The sequence below is a fragment of the Nicotiana tabacum genome, chromosome 13 (genome assembly GCF_000715075.1).
Source record: "Nicotiana tabacum cultivar K326 chromosome 13, ASM71507v2, whole genome shotgun sequence".
In the NCBI taxonomy this organism is placed as follows: domain Eukaryota; kingdom Viridiplantae; phylum Streptophyta; class Magnoliopsida; order Solanales; family Solanaceae; genus Nicotiana; species Nicotiana tabacum.
In genome coordinates, this window is record NC_134092.1 from 121,863,315 (window position 1) to 121,875,603 (window position 12,289).

Consider the following 12,289-nt stretch of genomic DNA (forward strand, 5'->3'; position numbering starts at 1 on the left):
CTGACTCTTCGATCTCGATCTTTATTGACTCTTCGACCTTGGTCTTCAATAGCTTTATCGGTCCTGCCCTTCACTTCTTAAGAGATCACTTCGACATCGAGCAGGCCTTTAACAAAGTTGTACTGGCGACACATGGCAGTCTGCGAGTGCCTCTTTAATGTTAACATGGTTTGATCATGTCAAAGGTAATTTTTGATCCATACACTAATGTGACACTGACTCTTTTCCGAATATGAAGGTTGAATTAATTAATTTTTTTTATGTGAATCAGACAAAAAGTTTAAAATTTCAAAATTTGTACTATAAAATTTGAATATATAAAAAGAACTAAGTATAAGTTACAGTAGTTGATGAGTCAAGAACAACCTTGTTTGACTCGCCAATAGTAATAGTGTTACATAAAGTGAAATAAAATTAATATTAACAAGCTATTACAACACTTTCCTTTATTACCAAAATATAGGTCTGTGAAAAATATGAAGATAGAAGACGTGCGTGAAAAATGTTTAAGTTAGAAATTCGATTATTAAAGTGAATTTGGTTTTTAATTCATTTTTCCACCCTCATGTTACAAAAGCTCAATAAAAAAATTCAAAATAAATAATCAACCCGCCCTCTCGCTGGACCAATAGAAAATGGGAATGTTACTCAAACACAGCAGTCTCTCACTCCTCTTCACTGTGTAGGGTTTATCACTCTCAAACCCCTTGCTTCTAGAAAAAAACCCAGGTAAATTTTGCTCTACAATCCTTTTTTTTTTGGCTAATACAACTTTAAACTGCTTAGCTAAACAATTTTAGCTTTTTGGAATTGTGGAAAATCTGAATGTGGAAATGGGGTTATAGTCCTTTTTTTTTTTTTCTTTTTTCTTTTTGCTCATTTTGATTAGTTTCCTGAGTATTAGAACTCAAAAGATACAGGAATAGGAGAATAACAGAAAGATTTCTTGGTGGGGTTTTAGCTTCTTAATGATTTTGTGATAATCTTGGTAGTTCGATTTTGAATTTCACTTCTCAAAAAAAAAAAATTGTTTTTCACTTCCAATTTCTCATATTGTATTTTGGGGTTTCATTTACCTGTTCTTATTGACAGTGTTTTTGTACTTATGTATTGCTGGAGATGGAGGAGGAAAAACCTGAATTTACAGATGGAAAGAAAGTTTTGATTTTTTTTTGTCTTTTGTACTTTTAAACACTACTTAGTTAGGCGTTTGGACATGATTTAGTTGAGATTTGGAAAAAGTAGTATTTGAAGCTGAAGTTGAAATAGGGTAACTGTAAGTTTACTGTTTCCAAACAGTCTTTTAGAATTTAAGTGCTTCTGTACTATGTTACATGTAATATAGCCTCTGTGTGTAATATGTGGGAATCCATTTTTCTTCTTTTTCTTTCTATTTCCCTCCATTTTTTAATCTTTATCAAGAAAGAGTTCCCTTATTTGTTAATTCAGCTGTGGAGTTTCATAATTTGATGTTGATGCTTAACATTTTCTGTTGTTCAGCATTTCAGCTTTACATGAGTAGCTGAAAGTTAAATATGCAGACAATTAAGGGTGGTTGGGTTGGACAAACATTTGCACTTGCTTCTTACAATGACTCTGGCAGCCGGAAGACTAGGATTAGGCGTTCGAAAGAGGAGAGAAAGACTATGGTTGAAACTTTTATAAAGAAGTAAGTGACCTTATCATTACTTCTATAAACCATGCAATTCTGATAATTTCTGCCAAGTCAAGTTGATTTGGACCAATATGTTTAGGGTTTAGAATGACACTTGTGTTTCACAGTTCTAGTAGTTCAAAACCTATTCTTCTTTCAAATTCTTCAGATGCTTTAGTCTAGCTAATGAATCACCTCTTATTATCTGTGTGTGAACTTGTCCAAAAGCAGGTTTTTGAATGATATTTTCCTTAAGAGTATCCGATACATATTTGATTTGTGACCTAGAGATTATGTTATAGTAGTATCAAATTTGACAGATTAAGACTTCCGCGGACCCTAGTTCTAGGTGTCCTCAATGGCTGCTGGCAAGTGCGCAGAGATGGAAATGCACAACTGGTTGACATTGCCCCTTGTCATTATATTTTATTGATGTTCTCACTTCTCTGCATATGATGGGTCATAGAGATAAAAAAACCTTTGGATGCTAAGGTGAATGTAGACATTACCCAATGACAAGTACCTGGACCCTGGTTAAGCCATTTGGTCTATGCTTGTTAAGTTTATTGATATGTTAGATAGCTATAGATGAGAAAGGGAACAAGTTGAAATGCAAGACATGTGTTCCGTCCATTGTTTCTTTGCAAGTAAATAAGGTTCCATTGAACTAAAAGTGTCTTTTCTCGTTTATGGGAAGTGTACAGAACAGGCTGCAAAAACATGTTGCTTTCTACCACGAATTCCAATTTTTTTATAGATGTAGAAATCCTATGTGTGCTTAGAAATATGTAGAAAACAACAAGATGTTAGACATTTGGGAGAATGGTAACCCCTTTCCATCAAAAGCTCTTCTATCTCTAACCTTACAAATTGTCCAGATCTTGGCATGTAAAATCCTATTTGTTTAGTAGGATGTAGAATCATTTGTCTATCCCTCATAGTTCTCCTATTCAGCTTCACAATGTGTTTAAAACATCGGTTAGCATCATCCCCTCATTTCTCTCATATTCAGCATCAAACTTCAAAGTTGTATAGCAGTGTTGCAATGTAATATCCTCTCATTTTATGTGGTGCAGTTGATTTTTAATATGAAAATTGCCAAATTTTGAATTTTCAAATTAAGGGGTATTAGCTCATATTTTGAAAATAAAACTCGAATAGTCGAGAGTAAAAAATTCTATCTACTAAAAGTGTTTAGATTTTCTAAATATTTAATTAGCATTTTGAATAAGTCACGACTAAATGATACAGTTAATCTCCAATTTCAAATCGTATCAACTACAAAACGGTAATAATGTCAACAACTTTGAGCCTGATAGGGCACTTTAGGGTGCCAGAACACTTAATAATAGGATAAATGTTTATGGTCGGTTTTTCATAGGTTGTTATTTGGGTCATCTATACCTAGGTGAACATCTTTAGAAGGTGCTAGGGAAGTAAAATTTTCAATCTTCTTTGGAGCACCAATTCTTACTTAACAGCAGTTGGATCGATAGAATGGCATCTTATCTGCACTTGCCTTTATTGATTGCAGATATCAGACGTCAAATAATGGGAATTTCCCATCACTTAATCTGACGCACAAAGAAGTTGGTGGCTCTTTCTACACAGTACGAGAAATAGTTCGCGAGATAATTCAGGAAAATAAAGTTCTAGGTCCAGCTAAGTTGCTTCCCGGAGAGCAAAATGATGTCCATTTTGCAGAACAATATCCACTAGGATCCATATCAACTGAACCACAAAGTTTGTCTTTATCCGAGGAGAGCCATGTTATGTCAACTTTTGCACCCATTCATTACATGAGTAAAAGTGAAGCAGATTTTGGCATGAACACACAGCTTGATGTAGCTGAAGCGAAGGTTGCAGATGATGGACCAAAAACTAGCACAAGTGACTTCAATGAAAGAATTGAACAATCGGATGAATCGTACATAATTGATTCTGAGTCTGATCATCAAATAAACAAGGATGAGTTTTCATACTCTAGTGGGATCAATGGATTTGACCAGGAGCTGCGCAATGAACAGATGGTTGGTGATTATGAGACAACTGAAGAAAATGAAATTTCTGGTAAATCTGACTTGCGTGACGACCTCTCTGTCAGTCATCAATATACTAATTCACAAGTTTTAGATTCTTCTGAGATCATCTCTGACCCTGTGAATGAGAGTCTTAGCAGTGAGGTCAATGCTTGTCATCCTACAGTTGAAAAGGATGAAACTTATGAAGAACCAATATCTACAGAGTCAGTGGTAAGAGAGGGTCTGGAAGTTAAAAGTGAAAGGACTGAACCGGAAGCATCAAAAGCTAAACCTCTTAAAACAACAGAACTACTAGTGGAGCAGTTTCCCCTGCGGCCTATTTCTAAGAAAATAGATGACTTGGATTCAGGATTAAATGAAACAACCAATGTAGCAAAAACATCCAAAGAAACAGAAATTGAACAGGACATAATAACCTCTTCAGAAAAAGATGCTCAACTGATAAATGAGCCAGTTGATGTCATGACAGCTGATCCAACATCAGAAAAGGCCAGTAAACTGTCGGACGAGAAAGCAGAGCTGAAAGCTAGGGATGCATCATTGGAAATTTTAAGTGCCTCAGAAGAAAGAGCGGCCGTTGCCAATGATGTAATAGTTAAGGCCTCATCAACAGTAAATGGGGTAAGCTTTTGTTAAGCAGTAAACTTTAACAATGTTGATGTAGGTTGAGTGTCAATGTTCCTGCATTTGCTTTCTTATTTTTTAAACTTTATCTTTTGATTTGAAAGCTTATTTCCACTGGTGCTTGTCTTAAACTCTTAATGCACTCATCATTGGTTTGGGGTGTACTTATGACAAATGTATGGGAAATAGAGTTCATGACTTCAACGACAATCTGAAGCTTGCAAATTCATCTCGTCGGACATGCCCTTATGATGAGGATGTGTATATTTTGTCCACACTTCTTGGCATCTATCATTGTTAGTACTGTAATGGCTAGTATTAAGTTTAATTGGGGAAAAAAGGAAATTTGAAGTTTTATGGAAGAAGTAAGGGGAGGGCATGTGATTTTGCGAATGTGCTAGAGGTTCTTAAGTAAGGCTATTCTGACAAAGTTGAGTGTATCTAACCCCTTTAGCGCTCTAGTAGGGTAACTATTAATAGTATTATTGTAGAGTTTCCTTTCTCTTTTGGGCGGGTTTGGGGTTGGTTTGAGATCCTGGGTTTACATTGTTTCTTCGTAGTGAGTGGGATAGAGACCTAGCATGTATAAAACTACGGTGTAGTATGTATAGTAGATTCAAAGGCCAATATTATCTATAGATGGAATGAATTAACCTTTTCTCCAAGTGATGCGTGTTCCTTGGCTCCTTGCTGTATAATGCTGGAAGTAGTTACTTCATGCTATTATGACCTGTTTTTAAGAAGGTTTAGAAGGTTGAGATGTTCCAACTTTTTATGGTTTCTTTGATTTTGATAAAAAAGATTTTCCTTCAGCGGCTGAGCAAATTTTCTAGAAGCGAGCTTGTTTACATGTTGAGAATAAAACATGATTTTATCTATTTTTGCATGTAACTTTGAAACACATGTATACCCAATTTCAACTTATTGTCATGCTCATGTACAACTGCATGATGTCCTGTCAATTGTTTGTTCAGCATTTGAATGCATAACCACTTACATAGCATTAGACTTTTACTTTTCTACCATGATCTTAATAATGAATATTCAGGTATTAAGGTTGTCATATTTTGTATTCTGCAGCTAACTTGAACTAAACAGCGTAACTTGTTGCTGTATTAAAAAAAGGTCCAATTAGTGATGTGTGCGAAATGGGTTGTTACTCATCTACTTCTGGACCATGATCGCCTATTATAGAACTTCTCTCTATTTATTGTTAACATGTTATGTTCAATTTTTTCAAACTTTTGCAGACTGTCAATGCATCTAGTCCTATGCTTAATGAGACTTTTGACAGCAGTAGTAACAATGGCACTTCTAAGAAACCGACTGCTGACGAGTTGATTGAGGCTAAAGGTAAAACCAACGTTCAACATGGTAGTGGCCAGAAGACAGGAGGCAATCCACCACTTGACAGAATTCATCTGTGAGTACCTTGAGAAAGCTCTTGGACGGCTAAATGCTGTTCCATTCCATTTTCTTCCTATGTTCTAGTGTCAACAAGTTCATCATTCCTGCAATACAATTCCCACTAATTTTACTATTTTCTTGTTCATTTCTCTAGTGAAACATGGAAAAGCGCTTCGGCAAAATCCAAGGAACATGAAACAAATCCACTCCTGGCATTATTGAAGGCATGTATCACGGCTTTTGTGAAATTTTGGACCGAAGAATAGCTTCTTTGCCTTTTCTTTTAGTACTTTGAGAATGGCTGTCGATCCTGCTAGCAGTTGCTGCAGTGATTTTCGTTTCATGAGCGAATGGCTTTCTCGAATTATATAATCTTTGAACTGAAGTAGAAGTTACATACTCTACTACAAGGATCTCTCAAACCAAAATCTCAACGCTTTCTGCAGGTCAGGATAATATCTTGTATATTAGGAACTTGTGCTAGTTGTGATGCAGGGCATATGCCTGATTAGTTTTAGCAGGTATTTTTAGATGAATTAATCACATGAATGATGAACATGTCAATTCTGAATCCAGAAATAATAGATGAAATTCATGTCAAGAGAGATCTTAAGGCAAATGTTGTCTTCAAAAGAGGTTTCATTTTCCTTTGAGCTTGGCATGTTTCTTGAAAATTTTGAAAAACTTCAGACATGAAAGCTAAAATTTGCATAAGTTCAAAATTTCATATATTTGTTTGAAATTTAGCTTTGCAGTCCCCAACTACAAACGTGTATGATGTATGCTTGAAGCTAAATGCTTTTCCAACAAGATTCGGAATTCAAGACTCATTTCTTCAAACTTGCAGCAATAGTGAATAATTGCAAACTTTAATTTGTTCTAGTTGAATATTTCAGAACTACTATGATGATTTTACTGTACAACCAACAGGTCACTACCATTTGCAATGAGATATAACAGGTGAAGAACATAATGAAAATTGAAACTGAAGACAAACTTGTTCATTATAGCAAAGTACACAGCCCATGCTACATAAAATAAAATAGCTAGACACACTACTCCTATATCTCTTTGATGAATCATAACAGTGTCCCACATGTTAAATGCTTGCTTAATAACTGGAAATGTATAGCAAAAGAAACCATAAAGGAAATGATCACAAAATCAAGTCAAACTATTGATGGGAAAAAGATTAAGATGGTCAAATACTCCTTTATCCTTTTTTTTAGTCAATGTTCGGTATTTGCTTTGGGTTTGAAAATCTAGATTCGTGATGGAAAATCTCACTTTGGGGGCAGAAGGGCACCACCAGGAGTGGAGCTTGTGGCTTAATTTGACTCAACATGAGGAAACTTACCATATTAAGACATACTCCTCCCGTTCTAATTTATGTGAACCAGTTTGACTGGGCACGGAGTTTAAGAAAAAACGAATACTTTTTGAATTTGTGGTCCTAAACAAGTCAAAAAGGGGTCCAGAGTATTTGTATTGTCATAAAAGCTTTCCATTAAGGGTAGAATTGGAAGTTTAAGCTAAATTGTTTCCAAATTTAGAAAGGGGCCATTGTTTTTGGAACAGACCAAAAAGGAAATATGTTCACATAAATTTGACGTAGTGCGTTTTTTTTTTAAAGTCTGAATCTTAATTATTCAGATCTTAATCGTTAAGTTGTTTTTTTTTTTACTTCACAACCACTTAATAGGTCTGAATAGGTCTGTATCATTAAGATCTATAACAAAGACTTAATTTCATTAAGATGCTATCATCCATATTGATTATTAATTGCCGCCACCGCCTACCATTATCAACTACCACCTACCACTACCATCATCCTCAACCATAGCCGTCACCATTGTCGACTACCTCCATTCCAACCATTCCCACCACTCCCACCGCCATCATTAACGACAACCAACACTCATCCACCTCAACTACCACAACTAATCACCCCATCATCATCAACAACCATAGCTGGCACTGCCCATCATTATAAACTACCATCACCATCTTCCTCAATCACAACTATCACCACCACCACCTGCCATTATTAAATATCACCACCCACCACCACCACCCTCAATCATAATAGCTGCCACTACCAATCACTACTAGCTACTATCCTAAACTACCACCAACCACCGCTTTTAGTCGGCATTCACAAGCACTACCGTTAGCCATCACCACCAACAACTATCATATTTTAAAAAGCTATATATTTTAGTGATGTAATATTAGATTAATTAGTATTTTATTTAAATTTTATGTTTATTAGTTTTCAAATAAACGTAAATTTTATACATTCAGATGTTAAAAATCAAAAAGTCTTAATCATTTAGTATTCAGATCTTAATACTCATTTTGACATTCAGATGTGTATTCAGATTCAGATGTCTTAATCTTAATACACATTTTGATATTCAGACGTGTATTTAGATTCAGACGTCTTAATCTTAAAAAAAAAACAAATGAGGCCTTAGTGTCTCTTTCTTGATTCTATGGGTGATGGTGCATGGCCATTCTTAGTTGGTGGAGCGATTTATCTGGTTAATCTTGTTAATGAACAAGACCTCAATCTGCTAACTAGCTATGCGGAGGTGTCCCTTCGCGACCAGCTTTTTAGAGGGACTACGACCTTTTAGGCCGCAGAAGTTTGAGGCAATAACAGGTCTGTGATGCTCTTAGATATTATGCGCGCTACACTTGTGTATTCAACGAAGCGCTCTCTATCAGTGGCGATCCTCTGGTTAAGGATGAATGAGTACTTACTGCTCCACTTTTATAACTCTCTTTAGCGACATGACAGCCAAAAATAATAACCTTAAATAATATTTCAAGATCATTGTGTCGAACTCTTGTGTCTTTTTCTTGTGCTGGTAGCCAAAATATTTTAAAGAGAGGGATATTTAAAAAGTTTGAGATTCTTAAGTAGGCGTTTGGACATAAGAATTGTAAAATTCGATAAAATAGTGAAAAGTATTTTCAAGTGAAAATAGTATTTGAAATTTAGAGTTGTATTTGAAAATAAATTTCAGTTTGGGTTGTTTTTGAAGTTTTGTGAGTGATTTGAGTGAAAATTTTGAAAAATAACTTTTTGGAGTTTTTCAAATTTTTAAATTTTTTTAAAATGCATCTTCAAGTGAAAATTGGAAATTTTATGAACAAATGTTGATTTCAAAAAAATGTGAAATTTTTTTGGAAAAAACTTCCATCAAATTTTATGTCCAAACTGGCTCTAAGAAAACTTTGATATCAAGGAATAAATTAAAGTGGTAGTTAAACAAGTTAACATTAGAATATTGAGTATTGATATTTTCTTGGTAGCCCAACCTATAGAGCTTAATTTACTGTTACCAATGAGATAAAATGCCCACAATCATTGGGACATAGATTAAAGCATAATCAATACTAGTATTTTGCGTTTGCATGAAATTCATAAAAGAAAATAAAAAATAGAAACACATTAATTAATTGTCTTTCACGAGCATTAAGAGTGGAACCCCACATAACAGTGTGTTGGTTATCTTTGATTCCATATGCAATCCAAATTAGATGAATGTGATTAGATTCTAAATCTAAATTCATAAAGTTAAAAACTTAAAATTCAATTTGCACTAGAAATCAACAAAAAAAAAAGTAAGTGGACTTGACCTATTGAATTATGACTATATCTGCTATTCTGATAGTTCGGTAAAGATGAAATTGGAACAATTGATTTTTTTTTTAATTTTTTAAATTTTGGATTCCACAAGAATTTGTAGATATTTTTAATACTGGATCGTGAGAGTTATTTCTTTCGTTCTCCTTATTTTTACCCATAATAGATATTGGTATATCCGAATTTCGTTCTTGATAGAATTTAGGATCTGAGTATGAGTAAACTAGATAAAACGGAATCATAGAATTAAGAATAAGAATAGGTTAAGAAGGGGAGACATTTCACGTGGAAAGATTCATTAGGTAGGAAAAGGATAGTGGGTATATTATTGGGTAAACCCAACCAAAAATCCTTATCTTGATTTTACAGTTAATTATACAAATAAACAGACAGAGAGATATTTTATTTTTTGGACAAAAAGATCTGTTAGGTTTTTAATTAAATAAGGCTCCATCAAAAGGTATCCTATGCACGTTTGAGAGTGACGTACTCTCTAAGGTTAAAATTCGCAACTTAAAATAATTAGAATAGTAAGTAAAACTGAATTACTCTATCCATTAAAGTTTTGGCGGTACAATTCTTTTTTATGCTATTAGTATATATAATTTAAATCCGTAATGCAATATGCTATTGCTTCACTTTCTAGTGTGTATATATATGTGTGGTTTTCTACTCTTTATACAAATAGCCGACGATCAATATTATTATTTATTTTTTTAGTCGGTATATATATAAGCGGCTAAAATGCTTACCATGAATTTCGAACCTTGCATTTAGATCAATATATGTAATTTAAACCTCATTTTATTGGGATGAGATGTGTCAAGGTTTTATTAAATAAATCAAAGTTACAAGAAGATAGGTTTTAATTTGTCGAAGTAACTTTTTTATTTTCCTTCCTTTTTTAATTATGTCGAATTTTAACGTAAGTTGCATAACTTCCACTTCCATACAGCAATCCCCAAACCTGTGAAAATCATGAATTTCAGATCCGACAGATTAAGATTGTTCCCTCAAAATTTATATTTTTCTCTTGTCTTATGTATTATTATTACTTCTATTTTATCTATTGATTGAACGTAAGTGTGGTGATCACATTGTATTTGTCTCTTGAGTCACATGCATGTATATCTATGCATGTTTCTAAGATTTGGTTTTCAAGTTTAAGTCTATATTCAATGCTTTAGATCCTCACAATAAACAAAAAGACAATCTAGATATTATGGTATTAATTAAATATTATTTCCAACAACAATCTTTGTATTAATTACCTCAATCCATTCATCTTAATTTTTATCTTTTCATAAATGGCTCATATCAAAGCACACAAGGCTGTGTGCGTAAATTAAACATAATAACAAAAGCTTGATAAGTTAAAGCTTTTAAATCTCCCCAAGAACAAATCAAGATAGTTGAGTTTTAAATCACCATGTAATTTCTTTGATTTAAGGAATGCCCTCTCAAAGTGTCAAGAGTGGAACTTTTGTCTAAAAGTCTTATAGTATAGAATTACTCGATATTTATATATGATGATCAAAGATAATAATAGCGAAGTATTCGAAAAAATAATCGAGAAGCATACAGTATACTTCGAATACCACCGCACATTATAATTAAAGAATGTTGAGAAGTGATTAGTAATGAAGTTACGTAAATTAATATAGCAGTATGTGAAATGGACATGGATGAAATGTTGTAGCTATAGCAGTTTAATTTCTTGTCGGATCCAATATATCAACATCGCATAAAATTCATTAAAGGAAAACGCTCCTTACTATAAAGTTTTCTATTCTCAAAACTTACTCGAAACTTCTAATTAAAAATGAAAGAATCATATTCACATCCATCCTACCACATCATGACATTAGTTTTCTTTTGTATTAGAATACAGAAATTATTAAAATACGCCACCTTTCCTCTATTGCCTTCTAATGCACGCCTCTACATTCACCTTCACACCCACCCCTATTTCCCTTGTCCACCCATATATAATGTGTATATACATAAAACAAATACACATATCCCTTGTATATATATAAACTTTTCTACTACTCTCTCTCACAATTCCATAGATATTTATATTCTATCCATAATAATCGGAGGCGGAGTTGGGATTTCAAGCAGAAGAGTTCAGAATTTAAAGTTAATGAGTTCTAAATTAGTAAGTTATAAATAATCAATGAATTGTGCAAGACAAATACAGGGATTGAACCAAAGCTACTGAATTCGCCGAACCCGTAGCCAGAACCTGACTCCGCCGCCAGATTTTTGAGACCCTTTCTGATTCCCTCACCCAATCTCATGAGAATGATATTAATTAAACCATCTCTATAGATCTAGAATTCCGACAAGATTTCTTGGAAATATAATTACCTAAGGTAAAAATAACTTCTTCTGATCTTACAAACAATTTGAACCCCACAACAAGTGATGATCAAACTGAGTGGCAAACCCCAAAATCACCAACGTGTTTTATTCCAAAACTTCTCAGTTGTCCCTCCACCCGCGCCCAAGAAACCTAAAAAGGTAATTTCATGCAAGAAGAAATTTTCGAGATCATGGCAAGAGAGGAAGTTGACTCATTTTTTAAACTTGTACATGTCAATTCTAATGGTGGTAATATGTAGAGAAAATATCTTGTGTAATCGTCGTCGTCGCTTGCAATTGAACTCGAAAGGGATTTGTTATAAAATTATTCGTAGGCAAATCTCACACTCGAAATAAAAGAAAAAAGAAGATGGTTTATAAAAAATGCGTTCAATATTCAACTGCTGAAGTATTTTTTGGACAAACTAAAGTCAAAAGGAACAAATTATACGAAGCCACAAAAATTAAACAAAAATAAACAATATCTTGATAGTTGGGCTTTAACTGTTACACAACTCGTGTATATGAATGTGCCCATGG

The 12,289-nt window shown here is 33.9% G+C and overlaps 1 protein-coding gene across 2 annotated transcripts; it reads left to right on the plus strand.

The window, feature by feature from the left end:
* The first annotated feature begins 598 nt into the window (after positions 1-598).
* Positions 599-6,328, plus strand: LOC107801062 (uncharacterized). Of its 2 annotated transcripts, none has more exons than XM_016624330.2 (5): positions 599-729; positions 1,501-1,669; positions 3,189-4,317; positions 5,571-5,743; positions 5,882-6,328. In XM_016624330.2, the coding sequence occupies exons 2-5, from the start codon at positions 1,536-1,538 to the stop codon at positions 5,991-5,993; spliced, it is 1,548 nt and encodes a 515-aa protein (XP_016479816.1). In that variant the 5' UTR covers positions 599-729; positions 1,501-1,535; the 3' UTR covers positions 5,994-6,328. The 2 variants fall into 2 exon arrangements, with proteins under 2 accessions (XP_016479816.1, XP_016479817.1); XM_016624331.2 differs by having other exon boundaries at positions 728-1,276.
* Positions 6,329-12,289: the final 5,961 nt, after the last annotated feature.